The sequence below is a fragment of the Lagopus leucura genome, unplaced genomic scaffold (genome assembly GCF_019238085.1).
Source record: "Lagopus leucura isolate 7727_CA_CO unplaced genomic scaffold, USGS_WTPT01 Super-Scaffold_100004, whole genome shotgun sequence".
Classification (NCBI taxonomy): domain Eukaryota; kingdom Metazoa; phylum Chordata; class Aves; order Galliformes; family Phasianidae; genus Lagopus; species Lagopus leucura.
The window spans coordinates 34,599,850-34,627,653 of record NW_024962264.1 but is presented as its reverse complement, the minus strand read 5'-3'; the positions used below and the strand labels follow the sequence as shown (position 1 = coordinate 34,627,653).

Sequence of the window (27,804 nt, the reverse complement as noted above, 5' to 3'; positions counted from 1 at the left end):
TTAAAAACAAAGCAACAAGTGCAGATTCCTAAATTAAATGTATGCTTTCCTTCCTTCTGTGCAAGCTTCTGCCCTTATCATCTCTTTATGTCAGCCTATTGCCTCCTCCTGTAGGCAAATTTTTTCTGGCTGAGATATAGATGCTGGTCTAAATTATACCATCAGTTTAGTTTGTATTAAAGTATCAAGTCTGCTGCCAGGAGCAACACGTGCAATATGGTATTTACAGGCTCTAGGCAGAAGCAAACTAGATACACTAACCAAATGAAAACATTAAGCCAACTAGGCAGCTCATGCTCTGTCCCTATAACCTCAACAAAAGATTCCAAAATTTATATCTTAATGTACAACAGTGCCAGGTTCATTGCTTCTTGTTAATATCTATCTCTTAAAGTTTCAGAATAATTTGACGATGCTTTTCAACTTGAAAACCTTGAAAATGTTCAAACTGAAAAGAAATGTGGTGTCAATTATTCTTATTATTTTAAATATCAGCAAGCACAGAGATGGGGGTAAAGCAATCTCAGGGATTTCACTAGAGTTAACTGTTGTCAGCAACTGGTGGCAATGCAACAGTTAACCAAAGGTGTGAGAATTCAATTCCCATTTGTCCCACTTCTCCTTTTTTCCACCCCTCCAAAGGGAATGATCTTCCCATTCCATGTTCAATTCAAGACTAAGGAGCACCATTTCTAGATCACGTGAGAATTTACTCATATATATACATATATTCATTTGCTTTTACCTAAGAAGATTCCCAAAGCAGTAACAAAGACAGTTACCTTGATCCTGGATTAAGCAGTCAGTGGTGACAAGAGGAGGAATCTGTCCTCTTGTGTTTGTAGCATACATCTGCCCTCCCCTAGAAGCTTTATCACTTTCAATTACTTGAATCTGATGAATAAGAAGCGAGAACAGTATGAGAAAGGTTAGCCACGCATTCAGGTACATTCATAAACCATTAACATCTACGCCAAGTAAATCTATTGACATTTTCTTATACAGGTGTCCCATTAACTTCCCACATACAAACTCCTAGTGCAGTCAAGAACTAGACAGTATAACTCAAAGAGAAAGTTGCCTGTTGGAACTCTGCAGAGGAAATGTTACACATAGGGGTTGACCAGACCACTGTGTAGTGAGCAAGTGAATTGTTCAGAGTATGTTGACTGCAAGGAGGACAGACATTTTCAAGAAAGTCTAGCCAGCAAATCAAGAAAAGTGATTACGTAAAAATACATCCTTGCTACTGCATCAGGTCTTCCATACTCTGAAATCAAACTAAAGTGCCAACAGGTTGCATCACCTGACTCATATGCCACATATTCCAGGTTGTATTTTCTATTACCACAACTGTGCCAGCAGCTGCTCTTGATAAATCAGCATGCAGGTGATTTATTAGACTGCAACAGTGAGAAGAGTTGGCCCTTAGCTCCTCTGCTAGACTCCATCCACAGGATAGTTAAGACTTGAATGATAACCTATGTAGTACATCACCTTCCTTGCTGAGCTATTTTCAGCACTGTCATTTAGAAAGCAGTAATTTCAATCCCCAAGAAATTCTTGCTGGCCACTAAGTAATATTTCAGCACTGGAGCTCAGTGTTCTCAATCCCTGAGCCAGCCCCATGTTGTGAGCTTCCTCCCAGGATAAAATAAACAAGAGCAATCATAGAAAACTTCTTGAGAGGCAGCTCTGATCATGTACAGATTTATTCTGGTTGATGCCTAGTTTACAGCAAGCTTTGGTGTATTTTCATTACGTACTCATGAAGCTGGCTTTAGTACTGAACAAATTTCCTTTATATATACTTTCTAATACTATCACTTCTGCACAGTCCTCAATACTGTTTAATACTTATCAGAATAAAATAGATAAAGCTGTACACTGGTCCACACCATAAACTGGATCACTGAGATACCATTATTACTCTTTTTGCTCAAAGGAGATCTCTGTTCAGCAACACATTTTAGAGTGTAGCCTAACAGCTATGAGAAAAAAAATAAAGAAAAAAAAATAGGAAACTGGGAATTTCTGAAACTGCCTTTGCCACTGCTGCCAGTATCCCATGCAATTGTATCTTTACACTGCACATCATTTTCTAATAATAGCTGGGATATTTCAGAAGCCTCATTTGGAAAGCAAACAGAGAAGAAAAACAAAACTGGTCAGTGCAGAGTCTATTGATCATTGTTTAAGAGGTATTTCCTAACACACTGGAAATAATCTGGGGCCTGTAAAATTTTCTCTCTATTAAGTTTTTGTATAGCTATTTAAACATACAATACATTCCTCAGAGCTTGTTCTATCTTCTGCTTGATTACTTTTCCCTGCCTGCTTGGCTGGTCTACTTTTGCTAACTCTTGCATGAATAGGGAAAGAGGCTTTGTTCAAACACCCATTGGCTGAAGGAAGCAAACTATTTTCAAGACTCAGCTCTGCAAAGGATCATAGCACCGTGTTATTCTGCAGTTAACTGACCTAAACATATCATCATTCTTGGAAATAACACCATGTTCTTGGAAACCACATGCTGATTTTCACAGATGCTGTCAGAGCACATATCAGCCTCCAACATACATAAAACAACATACATCAACAATTGGTTACAGATAAGAAGTAAATTTATCTGACAACACTATTGTAATTGTATAATGTAAATATAACAAGAGAATTACACTCAGTCATACTTAATCAGCTTTTTTCCCCTCTTCAGACATTGACCCAGATGGTGTTGCTTTTAAACATATCATTTTGATCCTCTCTGTGCTGCTAAAACAAACCTTTTAACCTATTTTAGCATGACTGTCATAGTAAAGTTTATTCTATGTGCATAACTGAAAAAAGACATCAGTCCATGCTCACATGCCAGACCTCCCTCTCTTCAAACCGCTTTTTTTTTTTTTTAATATATTAGACATGATGATTTTATCCTTCTTATGTAAAATTACCATACTGAAACACCATACAGAAACACCATTAAGGCCACTGCCTACATTTGCTAATTATGACAGTTTGGTTTTTTTGGTGTGCGCATGTGTTGTTTTTCTGTCTGTCTGTATTAAAACACACAGTGATCTTCAATTGCATCTAACTTGAAAATTGCATTTAATGGAGGCAATGCAGTTGTTAACGTTACTCTTAGGATATTTTCAGTTTTCCAGTAAAAACATCATCGGATAAAACAAAGGAATATCCCAATAGAAGGAAGCATGGCTGCACGCTGCTAGACAGGGCTTCCCCTCATCACAGTAAAATACAAATCCTTTCCTGTACAGCTGTACTGCTTCAGCAAAGGAGTGGAAGATTCCTTCACTCAGAAGAGCTTAGTAGAAGGTTCTGCCCTGTAGCTGCAAGACAGTCTGCTTCAAGAGCCCTAACTCTCCAAAGACCTTTCAAAGTGTCCAAGTGATCACCAGAACCTGTAGAACTGTGTGCATCAGTGTGTGCTCTCCCCAGGAGTTCAGTACACTTCCTCCTCCCCTCCCCCCAACTCTGATCAACTGTTACCAATAAAAAACAATTTAATTACATCCTGAATCTAACAAGATACTCCTTTGGGTAATACTTAGACTACTTTCTTAGCAGTAGATGGACAAACTATACCTTGTTTTATTTTTCCTCTATCATTACTCTAAAAAGAAGAGGCAAAGTCCCATCAGAGCATATTCAGGCATGTTTCAACAACTGAGCCTTTTTGAATTGCGTGAAGCTGAAGCATTAATTATATTCTAAGCTACTGAAATCCTTACAAGGCTGTAACAACTAGAAGGACATTTAGGCAAGCTGTTCTAGTTAGAATATCAGCACTGACTTTACTTTGTCTTCAATGCAGAAGAAGTTCATAAAAAATTAGTGGCCTGTTACTCACTGGGCTTGGAATCGAGTCAGGATCAAGCTTCTTCTGTGGTGGACCAGAGAGCTGTGCTGGACCTCCAGGAAAAGCACCGGGATAAGACAGTTGAGATCCTGCCATCTGAGGGCCATAGTTTGCTGCAGAGTTACAAATGACCATTGATTTCAAGTATTTAATTTCTGTTATCCATCTTTAACATCAACTTTTGTCATACAAATCATTTTTATTTCAGCTAAATGCAGCTCCTCTTTACTTTCTGTTTTCAGCAAGTATCAGAATAGGTTCTGGCTCACAGCATCTGTTTTGAAAGTAAGCATAAAACTAGCTTAGATTGACAACTCTAGCTTCAGACATTTTCTAGTACATATCACACAGGACTAGCTAGAACGGGTTATTACAGCTACTACACCTAGAGAGCAGGCTATTGCATTAGTGAGAATTTCTCTGTTACTGTCAGTCAAAGAAAACTAGTCTAGGAAGTTTTACGATTAAAAAAAACAGCTGTTTTACTCACAGGTGTCAGGTAAAATAAAGCATGCTCTTTTACAAATTCAGCATATTCAATTTGAACTCTTTACCCCTATAGTAAAGAGGAGTATATAAAAAGGAGTATTATGACTCCTTCCTGCTGTACATTGTGCCTTTACCCACTAAATCATTTTGCTCCTTTTTCTTGTTCTTAACAGTGTTGAATTGTTGAGCAAAAGTACAGCCTGCCTTGAATGCTCCAATCACTGAATCACAGAACGGTATGGGTTGGAAGGGACCTCAAAGATCAAGAATCTCCAACCCCCCTGCCACAGGCAGGGCCACCAACCTCCACATTTATTACTAGATCGGGTTGCCCAGGGCCCCATCCAATCTGACCTTGAACAGCAGGGACGGGGCATCCACAACCTCTCTGGGCAGCCTGTTCCAGCACCTCACCACTCTCTCTGTAAAGAACTTCCCCCTGACATCCAGCCAAAATCTCCCCTCCCTCAACTTAAAACCATTTCCCCTTGTCCTGCAGTTATCTACCCTTTCAAAGAGTTAACTCCCCTCCTGTTTGTAGGCTCCCTTTAGGTACTGAAAGGCTGCAATGAGGTCACCCTGCAGCCTTCTTTTTTCCAGGCTGGATAAGCCCAGCTCCCTCAGCCTGTCTTTGTAGGAAAGGTGCTCCAGCCCTCTAGTCATCTTTGTGGCTCTTCTCTGGACCCTCTCCAACAGCTCTCTGTCTTTCTTGTACTGGGGGGCCAAACCTGGACACAATAATTCTTCAGATGGGTCCTCACAAGAGCAGAGTAGAGAGGGGCAATCACCTCCCTGTCCCTGCTGGCCACCCCTCTTCTGATGGAACTGGTGAAATTTTGATGGAATGGATTCCATTCTGATGGAATGGACTGATCTGTTTGTCAGTAACAACCTTTTATTCTACAAAACAGAGATTAAATTTTCATTTCTTTAAGCCAGCAGAACATCAAACTTGAGAGGTCAACAGTGATTCTCAGTGCATTTTTTGTTTTCAATTAGATACCTAACATCCTTCTTTACCTTGCTGAGGATGATATCCAGGCCCTGGAGTCTGTCCTGGAAGTTGCTGCAAGTTAGGATTTGGAAGTCCAGATCCAGGGACCCCATCCTGTCTGGCCATACTAGGCAACGATGACTGAGCACAAAGGCCACTGAAATTATTTGCTGGTGGAGGAATCTGTGGTCCAGGTTGTAAAGTCATTTGGTGCTGCGTCAGTGGCAGTTGCTGTGGACCCTGAAAAGATGCTGGATGTCCGGAAGATGTGTGAGAGCTTTGGATAGCACCAGGACCTGAGCAAGAAATTATATATATGTGTCAAATGAGTTCAAAAATTATAGGCTACTAGCTTGGTGTGGAAGATGTACTGAGTAAAAAACACATCTGCAACATATACACATAGCAAATACTGTCTCTCATACTGATAGTGCTTTATCAGGTAGATTCTGAATGCCTGTTTACAAAACAAATCAGATTTCACAGCTTAAGTCTGAACTCATTCAGATGTTCAACTTCATTTCCTTTGACTCTATTATCAATAAAACCCTGCAGCTCGGGTGGATGGGGAAAAGGATAGGGAGGCCAATTCAACAATTCTTGATTAGAATACATGTAAATTGCTATTTGCTTCTGATATTATAATTAATATGAAACATTCCTTTTTTGCTTAATAATCAATTCTTCTTATATTACTTTTTTTGTTAGTACGTTGCTCCCACTTCACCACAACAAACTCAGTGGAAGTTCAACCGACAAATTTAATCTGGTTTACAACCATTCTCTAGAATTGATGCTAAAAAATGAAACGTGGAAATTACTTAGCACACACTGGTGAGGAATGCTGTTAATAAGATCCAGATTGCAATTAAAATTAAGAGATCCTGCAAGTGGTTTCTTTCTAAGACTTAAAATCTGTAGATGTTATTTTATGAAGCCTACATTTTCAGTCAAACATCTCCTGAAGAACAACAGCAAAACAGCAAAATGACTAACGTTAATAAACAAATACTGAAATGCACCTTAGAATCATAAAATTGTTTGCGTTGGAAGGGACCATTAAGAGCTAGTTCCAACCCTCCTGCTACAGGCTGGGACATCTCTAGACCGGGTTGCTCAAAGCCCCATCCAGCGTGGCCTTGAGTGCTTCTGAGGAGGGGGAAACTCCAGTCTCACTGGGCAACCTGTTCCAGTGTCTCACTTCCCTCACAGTAAATAATTTCTTCCTGATATCTAGTCTAAATCTACCCTATTCCAGTTTGAAATCATTCCCCCCTGTTCTGTTGCTACACGACCTTATAAAAAGTTCCTCTCTAACTGTCCTGTAGGCCCCCTTCATGGACTGGAATCTTCTACCAGACTTGTTTACTGAAAACAGATTTCACAGAAAACAAGTTCTGATTCTCAGCTGATAGAAATAAACATTGCACCACAAGTCTTAACAGCTATCCACTTCAGTGCTCTTCCAAGTTACAGAACTTAGGCTTTAGCTAAGCAAAAACCATAACAATAAAACCTAACATGGGGGCATAGTTGGAAAGAAGCAATGCCTTCAGTGGTCTGAAGGGTATCTCAACCCTCCTCCATCTAAGATAAGCAAGAACATTACATTTTATATAATCATTGCTGGAGGCAATGTACTGAAGGCAGGAAAGAAAAGCAATTCTTTCTTCTCTAAATAATTTCAGTTGCTGTATATGAAGTGCTGCTGTAGAGTGCTGGGTCAAACTCCATCCTGCATAGAACAGTCTGACTTAGTTGTGAACTTGCAGTTCAGTACAGAAAGGCTGAAGTCTAAATTATTTTTATTACAGCAAAGAAGGAAGTTTTCACATGTAATTGTACAATAGAGGTCAGATCCTTGGCAATTACACAAGTTTTTATTTAACTCAAATCAGTACCTTGTAAAGTCAGAGAAGGAACACCCACACAGTCTAAACTGGAAAGTTCATTTTTACTCATATCTCAATGAGATACTGATGAACAAAGTTATCTCAGTTTAACAGTCTCATCCTCACAACCATACCAGCCACAGCAAAACATGATGCTGGCTACATTCCCACTGCTTTTCAATCCCATAGTAAAATTGGCCAGGAAATATTCAGAAAAAGCGGGTCTAGACAGACAGAAAATTACAAATGGAAGTGATTTACATGGAAGAATCACATCTTACCTCAGTTTACTTCTAACCCTGGATTAAATACAAACGAGTTTAGATGGAAAATTTACAAGCTTTGGACCAAAAAAAAAAAAAGAATTAGATTGTTTTGAAATCGAAACTATAAAAAGATCAGAAAAATGAAACTGTATATTTTTAGTCATGTCTTGGCTGTTATTGACAGCATAAACAAATAATGAGAAATGACTGATAAGGTAGCCAATATGTATGGAAGGCTTAACATGCTCTAATTCAGAACTAACCCAACAACACTGATGTAAGAAATAGGATAAGATTAAAAACAACTACTTGAGTAAATGAAAGAGGGAAAGATTTTATTATCTGCTTATACAGAAGTTCAGTAGATATTTCTAATTATCACAGTCTTACAAGCTTTAAATGAGAAAAGAGTCAAACAGATAAAATTGATTACCATAGCTATTTATCTGCATGCTGTTCAGCTGGTTGGCAAGTTGTGTACATGAAGTGGATACAGCATTTGGGGAGGCTGGCTGGGACTGATGACTGCCAGGAGGACAGGAAGGTCCTGTATTGTTCGGAGGTAGAGGGCTTGGAAACCTATATGGAAAAATGAGTGCAGTTATGCAAGAAATTACACCAACCAATCATAATTCCAGAAAGTCTGATACCTTCTCAAGTGTCATGCTGAAACAGTTAATTGGGATGATCAAACTCGCCAGAGTTTTCTCATCTTCTGCTCAGAAAAAGTATATTGTTAAAAGCACAAAGAGAGAATGCCCCCTCACACACAATAAAAAAGAATATGTGTGTTTGTTTAGTTACTAGAAGCAAATAAGAATGTATTCCATGGAGGAGAGAATAACTGTATGAAAACTTGAAAAGTAAGGAACTTAAGTTTCTGAACACTCTCTCTTCACCCCTTCATAGAAAGGAAACTTCCTTCCTGGGGATGAATGAAGTCTACTCAGAAAACACATATTCAGTATCTCTGCAAAGAGAGAGCAATTAACAGAGAAACTGCTAAGGAGTTCCCTGCTGTAGAGAGAAAAGGAAGGTGCAGGTGGGAAAACCTGCTGCACGGTTATCGGACATGGGAAAAAAGGAGGTACTGAAGAAAAGGAGGAGGCAATACATGTGATGCTGCTTTATTCTGGACAAATGAGATTTCAGGCTCTCTCTCAAGGATCTACACTGTTTTACCTACAACCATTTCTAAAACTGAGGTGTGTCCTAGGTATATCAAAAGAAAACTTCGATGTGGATATTCCCTTTGCCAGAAGAACACCACTCAGCAATCTGTGAATTAAACAAGATCTGGATAAAAGAAGAAAAATTAAAAGCTTCAGGACAATGACTGGAAGGAAAATAGGAAAGAATCAGCATTTTTCTGGGCTGGTCGTGTCAACTTGATTCTCTCTTCCTTGTTTTCAGGTCTTCAGAACAACAGACACTTCTCCCTGTTCATTAGTACATTGTCTTTTACAATGGATCACCAGTCTCTGCAGGTCCTTTTCACACAGTGATAATGCACAAACAAGCTTTCACATTTATACGCCTCATGAAACACACGTGCCTTTACTTAAACACAAGTAACTATGTCACAGCTAAAAAAATACAGAAGTAGAGCAGGAGTTCAAACAATTAGCTCACCCACTTAGAACCCTCTGAAAGATATACATTTTGTAATCAAGCTTATCCACCCAATCTCTTCAACTCCTCATACTACAATTTTTCCAAGATTTTTATAGCCCCCACTGTCCCTAGCATTCTCCCTTTATCCACTCCTGTCTTCTACATTTCTTTCTGTAAGCTCTGGAGATAGGAAAACAACACTTAAAGCATTGTCATTGTTAATCTCAGGCCTGAGCAAAAAAGCAACAGTCATTAACTTGAAAGGCAAACCTGTATTATAAAATGTCTTTAAAGTAACCTGCAGAACTTCAGCGGAGCTCCCACAACAATGAAGCAAAGATACCCTAAAAAGGGGGGAAAAACCTACAGCTATACAGACATGATTACAGCGAGAGCGTGGTTGGTCTCTTCTCACTGGTGACAGGTGACAGGACGAGGGGAAATGGTCTCAAGTTGCACCACGGTAAGGTGAGGTTGGATATCAGGAAAATCTTTACAGAAAGGGTTGTTAAGCACTGAAATAGGCTCTCAGGGAGGTGGTTGAGGCACCATCCCTGGATGTGTTTAAAATCGTTTGGATGTGGTGCTCAGGGACATGATGAAGTGGAGGGTTGTTAGAGTTAGGTAGTATGGTCAGGTTGCAGTTGGACTTGATGATTTTGAGGGGCTTTTCCAATCTGAGCAATTCTATGATCCTATGTACCAGACTCTGGTCCAAACTCACTGACAACTATTAATTTTTTACAAACTTTCTGGTGCCTCACAACAAAGGAGAATTAAGACACCAAAAAATGACCAAAAAAGCAGCTTCTACATATTAAAAAAAATAATAATAATCATAACATCTTACTGCTGCTTATGGACAATAAATCGAAAGTTGAAGGAGGAAAAATAATTGAAAATAAAAAGCAACTCATGATAAAGACATGACTTGCTCTAAAAACTGAATTAATGGAATTATGGGTTATAATCTATGATCAGGCATCTTAACATCACAGGAACTAAACTACGAGATCCAGTTCAGAAGCAGAATGAGTAAGAACTGCCAAATATAAAAGAGGTGCCATACCTAAATGGCAGTGAAGCAGCCAAAGAGAGGAAACAGAGGTCAAACAAATCTCATGTACTAATTCTTGAAAGTCACCTATGTGGCTGTTGTCCTGCTGCACTTTGGAAGTTGTTCTGGCTGACTTGATGTGTACCAGGTGGTAGAGGCCCAAGAGGAGTCGAAGATCCAAGAGGCACAGTTGATTTCGACATACCTGCCAAACAAGAAGTACTTTTATGGAAGAATCCTGTAAAAAATGCACAAGATCATCAAGAAATACAAGTGTACAGCCCTGATCTGGCAATGAGAATATCAGCTATAGGTGGCCCTGCATGTGCAAGTGTGATCAGACAAGATAACCTCAAGAGGCTCTTTCCAAACTCAGCCATCTTCTAATTCTGTAAGAATAGGCAGATTTTTTATCAGCTACAGAAGCAGACATGAAAAGGGACAGTAAAAAGCAACTATACAGCAGTTGCTAACTTTTCAAAAAAAGAACACAAGGGGGACAGTAAGAAGGAAGTAAAGATGGAGGAACAGACCCTTTGATTCACTTTGGGTTACTGGAAATTCCCTATTACCCTGTTACCTTTGCAGAGAAAGCAAGAGGCCCCTTTGCTTTAAGAGACTTTTGCCAATAAGACTGCTTGGAACAGCCTTTAAAAAATGCCTCCATATGCAGATCCAGTAAAACTATGCTAAAAAGGTGCTATAACCCTCTTTCATAATTCAGAACTCGAACATCAACTTATTATAATTTATGTTATCGTCAGAAGTAATTCTGACTGTATGCAGCATTGGGCTAGAGTCACAACTCCTGCTGGTTTTAATAAGAATTTTTAGAGAAACCGGACAAAGCTTTTTCTGTAATTTAATGATACCACAAAAATCAAGCAGACCACACTATTTAATATAGTGGATCTTTAGTTCTGTTATTACTGTATTCAAACAGTACCCAACTTACATTGAGTTTAATGTAAGTATCACCATATGTCTGGTATTAAAAAATTATTCAGTCTTTTTTATTGTTTTCGATATGGTATCGCAAAGAAAATTACAATTAAAACAAGAGAAAATTAATGCTGCGTGAAGGACAGATGATAATAGGTTTACCTTCTGGCCATCAACTACATCATCTGCAGCACAATTACATCGGTAGAGATAAAAAGAACCCATTTACTTGTAAAAGCTACCCAATTCCCCTCCCAGTAGAAAGTAATTGTCCCCTAAGTGGTTAGAAAGCAGATGGGCTCCACTTACCATACATTATCCAAGCACATCACCAAGCATGCAAGACTAAGTAGGAAAATATCAACTTGTATTCATAGGCAAGTTTGTGCTCAAGAACTTGGTTGGGCACAGGTCCTACTGCGAAAAATACAACATATTTCTGAGAGCCTGCTTGCCATTAACATGTATCAGTTCAGAACTGCTGCTCTATTCCCAGAAATCACTTCTTTCTACTTTTCTGTACTAGGAGTTAATCACAGCACTGCTACATACTGCTTCTTGGACAAGAGATCACACACAAGGGTCAGAGTTCCACTACCAGGCACCTTATATTAGCATCTGAACAACAACAATGCAGGCAAATGTAGCACAAGAGCCTGTTACACTAGCAGTGTAAAACTGAGCAGTGTGCTGACTTAAGTAAAATGAAGAGACACAAAACACCACAGAAACGTACAGTCTGAAGAGACATTCTAAGACAGTTATGTACCTGGTTGAGGTGCTGCTGCATGTGAGGAGTTCGGGTCTCCATAATGCCCATAATGAAGTGAAGAATTAGGTGGTCCAAAACCTGCAGAAAAGCCTCCCATTCTTGGCTGGGATTGGGAATATGGAGGAGCTGTAACATAACCCTGTTGACTCATGACGGCAATATTCTCATTCCAAGTTTGGAGTACTCTTCAGGAATCTGCAAAAAAGAAGGTGACACCTGCTATTACTCTTCATTCTTTGGAATATTTTAGAAGGCTGAGAATTACATTCCCAAAAAGACAGAAGACACATTAGAAGGTAAAAATTGACCTAGCAAGATAAACAATCCTCTCGTTTGTCAGGTTGCTTAGTTTCCTCAACAACGTGAATTTAAACAAATCACTGAAATTATCTGAACAAGATTAACCTCTCCCTGGCCCATAGAGAGAAAAACTCTAAGGACGTGTATGTGGAAGAAAAGTAAAAAGAAAAGTCTAAAACTGTTCCCTTTAACAGGAAAATCTAAACTTCTAATACAACCAAAAAAAAAAAAAAAAAAAAAAAAAAAAAAAAGACAGTCTAATACTCTAAATACTAATTATTCCAAAGAACAGATTGGAACATCAAAAAAAGCAGAGTAACTGGACTACCAAATTCCTCTAGTCAATCTGTCTCCTATCCTAGCAGACCTGTCTTAGATGACAAAGTATTCCACAGTGAAACTGTTATGGCCTCAACAGTATCATATGTTGTCCTTGCTGCTTCCATGCACCTTTTTCCTAAGCTTTCATATCTTGATTTTGTTGTTTTCAGAGAAAGGGAGAACAAACAATTGAATAACATATTTTCCCACCATGAGATTTGTTCTAAAAGATACTTTCAGAAAGCTTTCAAAAACAGGGAAAGCTGATGAATGCTAAATCAGACGATTCTATTTCACATGATCAGTTTTCAAATACAGAGCATTTTTCCATCAAAGGTTTTAAAAAATTACTAAGGTAATATACAATGAAGCCTTGACTGCTAACTTCCACTTTACCAGATAAAAAAATTTACTTTGATTTCATGTTGAATTAAAAAACAACAAAACAAACAAACAAACAAAAACCAACCAAACCACAAAAGCAACAGAATTCCACTGATTTTATTTATGCCCAATTTAAAACTGTTTTGACAAATGATTAGGATCTGACCCAGTGAAGTACTTCTGTAAAAACCCAAGTACACAGGAGAACTAGAGATCAATTAAATAAACTAGTATTTCAGATGTTAAACATTCTTTTCAAATAGCTTTCCCAACCATCTGTATTTCATGTTTTCTGAGTTGCAGAATGGGGTGGTCTCAGAGCACGCAAACACCTTAAGGAGTTGTGTTTCAGAAGCATGTATGAAGGCACTTCAGAATTAGATACGCCTCCAAGATCACAACATATTCAAGCTGTGCTACCACATGGCAGTAGACAGAAGTCATACTCATCAGAAAACCCATCTCTTGGAATCTCTGATTAACCACACTGGAGAAAAAAAAAAAAGTTCTACTAATCTTACCCATCAGACAAGAAATCAGTTTGAGCTGGGTACCCTCCTCACAACCTGGCCATAGTACTAAGTCTCACTTGTCAGCATGGCACTAAGTTGCTTTGGATGGGTAAGCCTGGGGGACTGCCTCCTATTTCTTAGTTAAGAAGGTAAAATAAGAATAGGAAGAAGAAAAAAAATGAATATGTTTATACAGAGAGGCTTCTTGCTGTCAGCCATACTTTTTTTCCTTTCCCCACCCCCATCTGAGAAGAAGTGTGTTTTAGTTACTCCGAAAGACAATAAATCAGTACTAAATTACCTACACAGTGGTATAAACATATACATATTTTAAACCTATAAAGAGATTTTCACACTGAGCAACAGCCAACACCTTCAGCTATGACAACATCCAGGGGAAACGACTTCCTCCACTGCTTACTCACACAAAATCTTGCCACGTCGAACTTCCCACAGACAGCATAAACACATGCAGGCTGTGCTGACGAGAGGCAGCAACCAAACATAAAAAAAGCTTATAGAGCACAGTTCCAGATTCTACTTACAAGCAAGCACATTGAATCGCTTCCAAAGATACGGACATAGAGAAACTCAAGATGTAACTAGCTTCAGCAACACCTATGATATCAATAGGAACTGACTGCTTAAGTTTTATCAAGTTCTAACAAGAGACATACAGATTCTGTCTGGAAATCAAACAAGAAAGATCAGAGAATCTGCTAAACTGAAAGCTCTCGCTGGGTTTATCCACTACAAGTATCAGTGCACAGGACAAAAGTTCTTGTCTCTCTTAGCCCCAGTTTAATTTGTTCCCCAAGGCCTATACACCACTAAAACAAACACTTCTCACAACAAACTGCTACTAGAAGACTGGTTGTCATCTTTTTATCCAGAGGGCTGCTCTATTTACGCAATGCTCTGCTGCACCAATACCACTATGAAGATGTAACACTACATTAAGTACACGTAGCATCATGATCTCAGCTACCTGCAGGGGAACTGTTAACTTTTTTTTTTTTTGCTTAGCAATGTAACATCTGGAAAGAGGCACTGCTCCTGCCCAGGGCACTCTACAACATCATTTTTGCAAATAACGTTTGGCACGCATACCTGTACACATACAGACATATAAAAGGAGGACAGCCACATGCATTACGCTTACCGTTTATAACATACATTCTGGAAAGAGAAAGCAGAAGGCATCACTGACCCCAGCTCCGTGCCCAAACGGCACTCGGTTAGCACCTGTCTCCCCATTACCTGAGGCCGCACGTCAGTCAGCGCTGTACCAGGTGCTGCTCCGAGCCCAGAGTGAGACACGCCCGCCCGCCGTGCCCCCACACACGGTCTGCCACCAGCTCCCCCGACCTCCCGCCCTCGGGCTAGCTCGCAGGGCGACCCCTAAGCACCCCGGCACCGCTACGAAGCATCCGCTGCTCCCCACACGGGGCGGCGCAGCCACGATCTTCCCTCCCACGCCCCCAGCAAAAAGCAACGGCCGCGAGCCGGGACAGCCGTTACCTGGGCGCGGTGTGCAGCCCTCACCCGATAGAGCGCGCGCCACCAGCTCACCAGAGTGCCACGTCTGAGCCCGCCGCGCGCCACCGCCACGCGGCCCCCCCCGCTCGAGAGCGCGCCCGGCAGCGCCTGCGCAGTGCCCGCAGCGACGCCGTGCCCTTAGCGGCTGGGAGGGAAACGCCGGGAAAGGGCGCCCGCCTCACGTTTCATGACTTTTTTTTTTGTCGCGTCTGCCGGCCTGAGGCGGGGCCTGGCCGCGAGCTGCCGGCTTTGAGGAACATCGGGAAGGACCCGATGTGAAGTCCCAGAAGTGTGATAGGGAGGTCGTTCCGAAAGTAATGCCTCCTGCTTATTTCCATTGAAACTACAGCAGACACAAAGACCTCAGTAACACTATTTGACAGAGCAAATTTTCAGCTACACTGCTTTTGTTGCCACTTCTGAGCTGAAACGCATCACCCAGCCCCACACCGGGCTCACATCCACTGTTTGGTCTCCACAAACATTCAGCAAGGGTCACTAAGTATCACTGAGTGCCACTGTTTCCTTATGGAGAAATTCAGTGACACGCCTTGGCTTCATACGCGCTTCCATGTCAGACACCATTTTGTCAGACTGCCCCTCTGCTGCCATCTGTCACACGGCAACAAGATGTAATGGAGTACTGTTGGGAAGGTTCAGCCTCTACTGCCACACCACCACCATCTGCCTCTGATGCTGTGGGCCAGCAACATAAAACATGAGGCATTACTTTTGGAGTGAACCTCATACTTGTTTTCAGATGCTTTTAAAACATATATCTCTGACATTACACGCATATACAAAAAATTATGCCACCTGGATATCTAGAGTAAAATGCAACATAGCAACATCACGTCTTTGCCTACCCCAGTTTCAGTTCCTGCCTTGGTTGCAGGATAAAAGAATTGTTTTTCTAATTAACACATTAGAAACATGAGAGTAAATGAGAGAGATGTGTTGGTCCAAGTAAAAAAATATTTTTTGTGGGGTTAAGAGTAACAAAAGGCACACAAACAAAAAGAAAAAAGGAAAGGGAGGGGAAGAGGGGAGAGGAGAGGAAAGAGAAGGGAAGACCAACAAACCCAACACCTCATTCTGCTAAAGGCAGCTTCACAATTCAGATGCACCTGGAATTCAGGGTCTACTGGCTTTCTCATCCTTTGAATGCTTGTTCTACAGCCCCAGTAAAGCTTTTGAAAGGCAGATTTTGGGGCTGAAAGTTTTACATGCAGCTAAATCTCAGTAACATATATCAGGACAAGACTGTCAAAAACATTTATTACTATACAAAAGAATTATGAAAAAACATCCAGTGCCTTTGAAATAGATGTCAAAAGTAGTCTACAGGAGTATCGTTGCCATGAATGAGTTGACTGAAGCCTCAACAGGCAACACAAAATGACAAAAATAAGTCTTAACCTGTCTTCATACACTACTGAATGACAGAAGCAATTCTCTAGCCATTACTGGAACCAAGACTTTTGACATTTGACCAAGACTTTTTGTTGACATTTTGGACACGTCAACAAAAATCTTCTGAAACTTTTCAGATCTCTCAATCTGTCTAACCAGAATGGAAATGTAGACCAGGAGGTGGCAAGCATCATCTGCATATGGTTTTGGCTCCAGAGTATCGGTGACTCTTCCATAACCAGGATGCAAAACAGTGCCTTTCAGCACCGCTATGCTGCCATTTCACCAGTTGTCCCTCCCTCTTTTGCTGGTAATATGGACACATATAATTACCTTATGCAAAATTCTTTTGAAATCTCAAGCTACTGAGAGGAAAATAATGATGTTAAGTTTGGATGTCCCCTATTTTGCCGTGGAGACAGGCTCTCTTGTACTACCAGCCCTGTTGTGTCTAGCCTGCAGCTATTAACAGTAAGCAGCTGTGGATAATTCAGCACAGAAGAGCACTGCACTTACTTTGCCACTGAATACTTACTATCAGATTTCTCCTCTGTGAAATCAGCTTTAGTGAAGTTGATCAGTAAGAGACAGCAAGGAGAAGCAATGCTATGGTCAGTTCTTCCCTTGTTTCAGGATGGCTCAGGATGTCTCCTTTCTGGAGACCACAGCTTTCCTTCCATCTGCATGGAATGCCGAGACAAAAGGCATCCAGTTTGCCATGATCTTGACATTCTGAAGCTACAAATAATACTCATCTACAGTTTCCACTTGTAAATATTAAAAGTAATTTAAGGTCTTCTATTTCAGAAATGTGGAAACATCATTAAAGATTTAAGTGCATTACTGATCCGGAAAGTAATTTCATAAAAAAAATGACACTGCAGGATTGCTAAACTGGTGTCACTTCATTTTAGTTAAATCATTTTAATTAAACTCTACCATAAAATCTGAGTCAGATTTTTCTTCTCTATAGGTGTTGAAGGTTTCGTAGGTTTTTAACCTACAAAGGTGTTGAAGGTTTTTGTAGGTTTCTTTAAAATCAGTTCATCCTCAAGTTGTACCTACGTAACCAATGCTATTGAAAAAGAATATGATTTCAGATACTTGAGATCTAATTTAGAGTTATCACAAAGTAAATAGAATAATTTTTCTAAATCTAGATGCTTTTCTTTTTCATTCTGATAAAAAAATAGCAAATCCTCTGCTTCCAAAACCTTGAATTTAAAGTTCTCATTATATTTTTTTCTAACAGATCTGAAATAAAAAAACAGTCTTCCATCACTACAGGAGATATTGGTTACAGAATCAACAAGAGTACTCTAAAAGACTAACTCCGATCCTTCAGAGAGCAATATTTTTTCTTCTTTTTTTACTTCCCCCTCCCCCCCACCCCCCCCGATGACTTTAATCATTTGAGACTGATCTGTTCCCTGAAATTATTACCAGCAGCCAAGAAAAGCCCCTCATGGGCAAACAGACTCCATGTCTCTATGTTATAACACACTGCATTAAGACAATGTATGATTCAGCGAAACCTAAATCCTAACCTAATCTTCCCATTTAGAGGATGTCTTTAAAAAATGTCCTTAGCTGAAGCTGCCAAGAAGAATGAGAACTATATGATGCATTGGAGATACAGACATGTATCTCTCCGGGTGATAGCTACAGTAAGACAGTTAACATTTATTGTGTTAATATACAGCTGTTCAGTTAACATCTGCAGTTTAGTGTTGTATCATTTCTATCAAAATATATTCTAAACCCTTTCCTTAAGGCAGGATGAAGACAATCTCAAGTATGTTCTTTAAGAAAAGTGTTTTATCACAAGGAATGGCTCATAAAACTCCCAAAGTTCTACATATCCAAAGGCTTTTTTTTTTGGTGGTGATGGTACCGGCTTTCTCTTAATTTCGTGTGTGTGTTCTGCAGACATGACAACAGGTTTATTTTTGCATAGCATCTAAAACTCCTAAAAGGTGCTTACACGTTCTTTTCCTATGTTACTTACAATAAATCACAAAAGTCTTTAATGTTTTGTTTTCTGTATAGTTATGGACAGCAGTTTACTGTGAAGTGTTTTACTTTAGAAGTAAAATGGAAATGAAAATTTACAATTTTGTTAAAACAAAAGAAAAGGTAACTTTTTTTTTTTTTTTTTTTTTTTTTTAAAGCAATGAAATATTGAAGGGATCATGTTTGTTTTGCATGACTGAGGTCAGACCAAAAAATGTGAAAAAGAGGAAAGATTAGTATTTCAGGAAACAGCTCCCTACTGAAAGAAGAAACACATCAGTACTTTGACTTGTAGCATTTCTCATATAAAAAACTAGGCACCTTATAATCAGAAATAGGGTCACAATAGAAGTGGATACTGATCTCTCAGTTAAACAAATTCAGTAGCATTTAGAAAATATTACTGAACGTACACCCTTTAATGACTGCCATATATAAAACAAAAGCAGAGGCAGAAAAGGGATTTTAGAATACGAGGCTGACGTAGCTGCTGTTATTTGGGGGAAATAACACAGGTGATGTTAAAATCTGGGCATACAGTTATTGGTACATAATTTTCTCTTAAATAATTGGTCTTAATTAGATACTTCCTGTGATAGTGACTATCCACATTAGTCCTATTTCATATTAAAGGACAAACAAACTTTTTTTTCTTGGGGGGGGGCGGGGGCCGCCGGCATGATCAGACACTAATGAAGCAGTTGATTAGTCAGAGTACCTAGACCCAAAATCAAGCCTGGCCAAACAGAGGGGACACAGGGACACAAGAGTTGCTGAGCACACAGATCACAAAAGAGATCCTCCTTTACTCCCTATCTGACTGAGGACATCTCGCTCCATAGTGATGGAAAACACAGTTCTACCTCAGGCTGCTCGCAGCATACCATATGCAAAGAGGTCCTGACCCCTCACACTCATTAAAGTTTCCCAAATATTTTAAAGATGTAAAGCTGTAAATCCGAGCACCCTGCTGAAATTCCAGTTTACAAAATTATAGCCTGTCTGAATTCCTCTGCAAATTCATTTAACTGAATATTAATCTCTGTTCCCTGTTGTGAACTGAAGACTGGCTGCACTTGTACAGTTGCTGGTGGCCTTTGAACAGCTGCATTGTTCCACCCTAGAAATGGCTGCATTTTGTTACCATCTGTATTGGCAGAGGAGAGGAAGGGCTGGGAATGTGTCATTCTCTCTCAGTCTCAATCACCTTTAAACAACGGTGGCAAATGGTAAATCCCCAGTGATAAACCCTTTTGCTTTTACAGTCCCCAGCATAGGACAAAAACCAACCTCCGCAGAGGACAGTCCAATCCTTGCCTACCTCAAAAAACATCTGTAAAGTTTACTGGCACATTTGCAAACATAAAATTCTGTTTATAGATAAAGCATGATATGTAAGTGAAATGGTGTTTAATGCCATTATTTGCCTAAGAGACTCTTTTTGGGTCTTGCGAATAGGGCACCTGCTTTAAAGCTAAGTTTCTGATTTCTTGTTAACTTGGCCTCTTAGGTAAAACCACTCTTTCCCTGAAACTTGGCAAACCAGAAATGATTATAAATGTTCAAAGGACCACAAGATCTATGCAAGTCAAATATTAGAACAGCAAATGTGCTTTTGAAAACTCACTGTGGCTGCTTTTCTAGGAAAGATTTTCTGGCTAGTTTAAGCCTCTGGATTTTTCAGTGTCTGCAAACTGCAAGGCTCATCTGCTTACTCTCCGTGGCTGTTGCTATTTTGGTTTTCTAATGAAATCAACATTCTTGCAACTTGATCTGGAACATTTACAGGAGATAGATTCAGTGTTCTGAGAAAACTGCTGTGATGTTTCAGTTGGGGAATTTCAATTATCATTTCCAATTAGTTTAGTACTGTCTAAGACGCATGAGAGTGGAAGACTACATTGCTAATTCTTAAGGAAAAGAACACAAGACTTGATTATCCTGCTGTAACTGCTACATAACAAGCTGTAACATAAAAACACAGGTGAGAACTTCTCATTATAACCCGATGAATAATGTATGATATATAAAGCACAGTGAATAAACATTAAGCCACTGCTGACGGTCTGCGAAAGGACAGCAGAAAGTTATGTGATCCTTTCCATGTTTGCTTGATTAAAGTATGGAATTTCTGAAACTTAGATACATTTCACTTTTAGGTTCAAAAGCATCTGAAGAAGCCTTACTTTCATTGGCTTTCCTGTTATATCTTCTGCCAATGTATAAAATTTCTGTGTTAGTGGAGTCTTGCTAGAGAAGAGTACTCAAGTGTACTGTCAAAAACAAACAAACAAACAAACAAAAAACAAAACAGGAAACCATATCTGAGCGAGAAGCTGCCAAACACTTCATAGAAAACTATTTGATTAATTTTCTCTGCTCTCTCATTGGAAAACATGGGATGAGTTTATAAAGTTTGTCTTTTCCTTTTGACTTTCTTTTCAGCCAGTTCTAGTGACCATTCAACATAACTCCTGCTGTTATTAAAGACATTTCTGCTTCATATAATTGATTGCTTATGGCATCTCATATAATTTTATTCCCTGCCTCTTCTTGGTTGATATCGTGAGAAGGGTTAAGCTGTTTTCTACTTGTTAGTACTCAGAAATATTCCTAACTGCTGAATGAATCTACTATATAAGAAAGACAGCTTTTCAAAATTGCTAAGAAAGCAATTGAGATGCTGATGGTTTTGTGTTTATCCATGCTCATCTTCACTGTGCTTCTGCCCTACACCACTCTTAATGTAAGAGTAAGAAATCTAATACCTGAGCACGGAAAAGTAATGTAAGTACTAGGCAGCAGTAAAGGAAATCAATCATTTGTAAAAAATATCAGCATTTCTTACAGAAGTTTTGTTTTGTTTTTCTTTCCAAAACGCTGTTTTGAGGCTACTTAGATCTCTTATATCAACTATTTGATTCCTTCCCCATCACCAGTGAATAAATCCGTATCAGAATTAAATAAAAAAGAAATCAGAATTAAATTTAAAAATCCTTCACATTGTCTGTATATGATAGATCCAACCAAGGGATGGCAGCTGGCATGAAAATAGGAAAGGGCAGGACCAAAATGTACACTAGATTTGCCAACTTGTCCAAGATTTGCAGACATTTGGCAGTTGTCTGGAAATGCAGCAGGTCCATGCCAATACCAGCTAAGCAGCAGATTATCACCAAAAGCAGAAGCCTGCGTCAAAGGCAGAAGGAACTATGAAATCTGGAAACTGGTTCTTGGAAAGAAGATGTAGCGCAGCAGGAAAGGATGTAGGATCAGCAGGGGTTAAACATCAAGGTGTTTTTTGAGGGCTGACTTTTCTAATACGCTCCATTTGGCAAGGAGTTAGCTATCAAAGCAGAGAGCTGGGATTCCTGATCCTATAGCCATGAATGAAGATATCTGAATTGCTTTTTAATCTGTCTGCATGTTGGGTAAGATTTCATGCTGGGCGGTGCTTGCCGTATCCTCTTTGATGTTACTGTTTCTCTGGTAAAAATCTACACAGAACCATCCAGATGCAGAGAAAAAGAGAAGCTGGTAGCCTTACGCAGCTGTAACTTGATGCTGCAGCAACTCTGTGCGCTTCCCCCTTGCTAGATGCTGCAGTTAGAACCACCAACATCAGGCTCACTGGGGAAGACTGAACAAGATGTTATACAACATTTGGGTAGGGCCAAATATTATTAAGTGCTTTGCAAACCTTAGAACTTATCCTATGCATGGAAAGAGGGAAGAATGGGGTACTATAGAAGGATAAAAACTCTCAAACCATTCATTGGCATTTTCTGAAGTTCAAGCAGATTTCTTAAAGTTATACTGTAGATTGGCTATTTTCCCCATTTAAAAGGCCCAGACCATAACTTAGATGTTATTTCACTACTGTAAAAAATGAACCCAAGTTTCTTGAGACCCATACTATATTATAACACAATTTTCCTCTGATTCTCCTGATAAATGCATTCTTACAGGACTTCCAAGTAGAAAACAATGCGTGCTTTAAACTGCAGTACAAAAGTAGTTGATTTTTTTGCTGGACGTGAGCCACGCATGCAATCACTTCTGCTTTTTAAAAGCAACTAGTCAAAGGGAATGAATCACTTTTATGCTACCTAACACGAAAAAAAAAAAACCTTCAAAAAAGATGAAATTTGAGAAGTCAGCAGATTAATTCTAAATCTTCAAGATCTTCAATCTTCAGTGTCATGATAAACCATCCTTTCAAATTTTAACACACCACTGAAGCCTAATTATTAGCTCAGGTGGTTAAAATCTATTTTTCAACTGAATATGACATGGTTGCTCTTGATTTACGCTACTGTAGCACATGAGAGAAGTGTTCAATATACCTGTTTAGTCCAATTAGTAGGTAAGAAATATTGTATACTTAGGTAAGGAAGAAAGGAGGTAAAAAAGCTGACTGCCTAAGGTGAAGTAATAGACAGAAATTGATGTATTAATTAACACCCACCTTTAAATGACATCTTTAAGAGCAGGGTGAAGTATTATGGCAGAGTTGATGGATTAAGATAAGCATAAAACATCTACTTATATTTAAATTACATTCAAGAAACACTCTGTATGAACTGCTGCTATTCACTGTGTTATCAATCAGTAATCCTCAAGGATATTAACTTAGTTTCCATTCTCCATTATCAACTTCAGCTCATGGCTGGAGTTACGATTGTGTAACTATTACTCATTCCACAAAGAACAAGACAGGGAACCAAGAGGTAGCCACCAGATAAACAGGCAGAGGTTTGACATTTCCTCGATGTCTAAAACTTTGTTAACCTTAACTGAGGTGGAATGGAGGTGAGGTAATTTGTTTCCAGCAGAGAATAAAAACAAATCAGTTTTCCACCTTTGAGAGAGGTGTGGCTGAGCACTATTCTTCATTGCCCCCAACACTTGGCAGATTGCAGACTTACAGTTTTTCACAAAGCTACAGGCCAACCCTGTGTACTTCAGTTTACAAAGAGATTTATCTCAGATTTTAAAGTATCACTGGATTTATTTTATGTTTCTGAGAAAGTGTTCTTTCAGATCAGATCCAGATTCAGAACATTTCTCTGCATCTTCCACTGCAATTCATTTGCTGGTTTTGAAGGAAAAAATAACAAAGCGTGGGAATAGTTCTGAAATTGTAACGACTACACAGCATCTAGCCTGATAATCAACAATAGGGATTAAAATCTGAAGCCTTTGCCTTTACCAGTGAGAAAATACTCATGCCTCTTATGAGTGCAGGCAGATATTTCCTGCCTGGACTTAGAGGCATCTAATAAATATCTAAATGTTCTATCTTTAATTTCTTTTCTCCTCACTAAGGTCTTCATATTACTGTTTTACAGTATCTTTACCACCACATGTCTGTGCTTTCAGTCAGCAAACCCTATTTAGTTTGCAGTGCACAGCTAAGTTCCTCACGCAATCAAACATCTGGAGTCTATTAATTTCTCTTGTAGGACAAGAGAAACTTGATGGGGGAAAAATGAAGAGCAATCAGCTTTAATGAATGTTAGCTGGAGCTGTGCAGCTTGAACCTCCCGACAACATATTTCATTCACTTTGTCCATCATTTTAAAACTTCTCCAAAAATTAAATCCTTTCCATGTGGTTCTGTTTCTTGTTGCTTCTAAAGCCAAGGGAACAAAATTAAGGCTAGAAATTAAGCATAAACGTATTTTTCTACTTCCATAAGGTTTGGGGAAAACGTTATGTAGCTTTGCATTCAAAGTTTGCTTTTACCTTATATAACTACTGACTTACATTACTGTTAAATAAGGAATATTATTAGGCACTGATTCAGGACAAGAACATAGGCTACATTGCCTTGTATTACTTTTTAGCTTGCAGAAGCCACTTTGTTTTAAAAACTCATTTGAAGAGGCCATTTTCAATTCATTTGGAAGAGACTGTATTTCATGTTTTCTTAAGTGGCATGGTTTGATTCTATTTTTGTTTTTCATTTAATGCAAGTGTGTTTTTTTTTTCTGTGTAATTAATAAGCAAACAAAACAAACAGCATTGCAAATCTGTTTTCTTTCCCTATTTCCTTTTTTCTTTTTCTTTTCTTTTTTTTTTTTTTTTTTTTTTTTCCCTGCTGATTCTCCCATTTGGCTGAAATTACATACTAAAACAAAATGTGTATTTTATTAGATTGTTTACAGATGATCCAGTTAGAATCTCCAAGAAAGAATTTTTAGGGAACTAGTTGATTTTATATGAAAAAAAAAAAATCGGATGGAAAAGAGTGAAATACATAAAAAGGAGAAAATCATATCATCGAGGTATTTAAGCACTAAAATGCTGCCCATAAATTAGAGATCATGATATCCCCTTTCCCTCTCTCTATTTCTCATTACTAAGGAATGGACGGAAAGATTTGCATTTTTAAACAATCTACAGTTGTAGGGTACTTTTGAAAGAAACTATAGGTGAAATGACAGCTTTTCTTTTATTGCAGAATGAAATACTAACATACATCTTTTTTTTCTTACAAGTTTGTCAAATGTCTTCTGAATCTAGCTACACATTTTCTTGATTCACATCAGATTTTACAAAAAAAAAAATCAATGTCAATAAAACACAAAACTAAAAGCTGGAAACCATAATGAGGAATATTGACCATCTGGATAAACATGACTTATCTGTGAAGAGTTAAAATGGTTTTCATAAAAGGAAGACTCACAACTGTAAGGCTGTCCTTTGAAGGGATCAAGAAACACAAGAATAAGAATGATCTAGTTGATCTTGGATTTACACACGGCTTTCAACAAATTCCTTCACCAAAGGCTTTTAAGAAAACTAAACAGCCATTACTGTAACACAGCTTAAAAGTATAAAGGTGATGCACACTGGGGATTATTAATTTTTTCTAAATATAATTTTAAAAAGTATGAGGCAGCTTCTTCCATAAAGAATGACTAATTATTCTGTTTATCTTCCCTTGAAAACACATGACTGAGGTGAATATGACAGTTGTCTACAAAATAAGTAACGTAGGGTGGCTGGGCACTTACTGTTGAGTTAATTCCGGAGAAGAAGCAGGGGATGTCAAATGAACCCATAGGATCCAGAGTCAAACAAGAAGTGATTCTTCATATCATGTATGGTTGGGGATTACTTTCCACAACCAGCTATCAATATCAAAAGTTATGTGGGAGCAAAAGCAAGCAGGAATAAATCATGGAAAAGAAATTCATAACTGTTATTAAATACACAGGAACTGCACTTGGCTGAAGAATTTCTTGAGTGGTACTTGCTGAATTTCACCTGAGGAAAGTAGTGTACATGTCCCATATTCTTATTCTTTTCCATGAACTGTCATTTTTTACCCCTTGCCAGAATATACATTCTCACTTAGGTCTAAGTACTACTACTTAGCTACTTTTACTTTACCGTGGCTCATCAAAAGCTATTGTGCTAAATTTTTGGACTGGCAGTTCTTGAAAGTAGATGAGCAGTTGGGAGTTTGACCTGGATTTTTCATAAAGATCTTATCACAGAAGATCAAATTTCAAGCTGAAGTTTTGCCTGTATTTGGGCACAGATGAATGTCGGGTAAGCTCTGGCATTTGCAATATGATGACTTTCCAAAGTTAATTTTTGCTGCGTAACATTTTTACCAGTCGTTGCCTACACTTGAATGTTTTGGTTTTAGAGAAAATGATGGAGATGAAGGCAATGCTTAAATGTCTGTTTTTCCTGTTAAATTTGAAGTTTTTGGTGATCTCCAAAAATTATCTCTGAAACGATGCAATTTATTTGTGCCATAGAGACCAAATATCAACCAAAATGTCATAAATCCCACAAATGACTCCACTTTTATGATGTGTCCATTTTCTGACCAGCATTTAGAAATCCCAAAGGATGCAGAGAATGCACAAGAAGATAAGAATAACATTAAAAAGCAAGATAAGCTGAGGCATAAACATTTAAGAAAGTCATATATGGCAAGTGGAAGTAGTTAATGCCTATGGAGCATTATTTGATAGAGATTAGGACACAGGGAGCTTTGCATCTCCCCATTATGGGAATAGCTTAGTTACAGAGTTCAAATGTGGGGTTTTTTTTGTTTGTTTGTTTGTTTTTGTTTGTTTTTGTTTGTTTGTTTTTTAAGTTGAGGAACAAGCAACAAGTTCTCTCTTACGAGAAAAAAATATTAAAGAGTAATTTGTTTGGAATCGTTGCTATAAAAACCCCTCAACAGACTACTAGGGAAGAAATATATATTTTTTTCTATCTCCGTTCTCCTGTGAGGACCTTCATCCTTGTCAGTTTAAGCAAAGGACACCACAGTTTAAGTGCTCCAAGTCAAAAGCTTTGCCATCACACTTGATTACTCCTTTCATTTTTTAATATTATTTACACAGCTTGTTCTAGAGCTGTCAATACTACACAATATAAATAGAAACTCAGGTCCTAAAAAAGAATTTCTGTGTGGAGATCAGAGGTCTTAGCGCCACTGACAGTATCTATTGGTGCTGCTTCCACTGAACTGTGGAGCACCACATAGATTTCACAAAGCAGAATTAAGTAGAACATTAAACAAATACTGAAATATTCAGCTTTAAGAATCCAAAAGCACTAGCACACGATTTTACATAAAACTTATTTTTAGCATCGAAGAGAAATTTCTCCAATTTTCCTTGTGGTGATTTTGGCCAAAATCACTGACATAATTTTACATATCAATTTTCTGTTGTCTTTTGCTATACCAATCAATTTTGAAGTGCTTCTCTCTGTTCTTTTGCCTCAAGATTACAAATAGAGTAAAGGTGGGATTAACATCAGAGAAGACCAACTACTGATATTTCACCAACTGTACGTAGATACTTCACTTGTCACATAAAAAAAAAAAAAATCAAACTGTTCTGACTTATTTTTTCCAGCTGAGTGATGATTAAACAAGCTTGTTCCACATTATCATTTTACACTGTTCTCCCTTATGGTCAAAAGAGATAAAAGTATCTATATCTAGTAAAAGTTCCTGTCAACTATGTGACCATTCAGATGCAGATGGTACACTTTACCTTGTTTTCTACAGTAAGTTTTCTGAGACATTCATAAACAGAGATCAGATTTGATTATTCCTTTTTACCAAAATGATAAAAAATAGCCTAGCACAAACTCAAATGCACCCTAGCAGTAATGAAACTATAAATTTTCTTACAAATTTAATTTCTTACAAATAAAATATACAAAGGGCTGATATTCTGTAAGATTTGTTTTCCTAAAAAACAAAACAAAACAAAAAAACACCACCAACAAAAAACCCACCCTAGTTTTTCCAGAGGACATTTTTTGCAGCTATATGCCTAAGAATACTGTCACAAAAGTACCTATAGCAACTTCTATCAATAAGAAAATTAGAGAATTTTATCTACAGCAAGATTTTGCTCACGGAAAGATTA

General features: G+C 38.5%; 1 protein-coding gene across 7 annotated transcripts in view; it reads right to left on the bottom strand.

Moving 5' to 3' along the window:
• SEC24D (SEC24 homolog D, COPII coat complex component) overlaps positions 1-27,804 on the bottom strand; it is a 116,689-nt gene that overhangs the window by 34,501 nt on the left and 54,384 nt on the right. For 2 of the 7 annotated variants that reach the window (XM_042870417.1, XM_042870423.1), the window contains exons 1-7: positions 14,945-15,033; positions 11,904-12,101; positions 10,280-10,397; positions 7,955-8,100; positions 5,390-5,659; positions 3,872-3,993; positions 783-894 (exon numbers count right to left, since the gene is read on the bottom strand). In XM_042870417.1, coding sequence (XP_042726351.1) covers positions 783-894; positions 3,872-3,993; positions 5,390-5,659; positions 7,955-8,100; positions 10,280-10,397; positions 11,904-12,057 — 922 coding nt within the window. In that variant the 5' untranslated portion in view covers positions 12,058-12,101; positions 14,945-15,033. Of the gene's footprint in view, positions 1-782; positions 895-3,871; positions 3,994-5,389; positions 5,660-7,954; positions 8,101-10,204; positions 10,398-11,903; positions 12,102-14,944; positions 15,059-27,804 lie in introns of those variants that run through there. The other 5 variants (XM_042870420.1, XM_042870419.1, XM_042870418.1 and 2 more) reach the window with 4 other exon arrangements.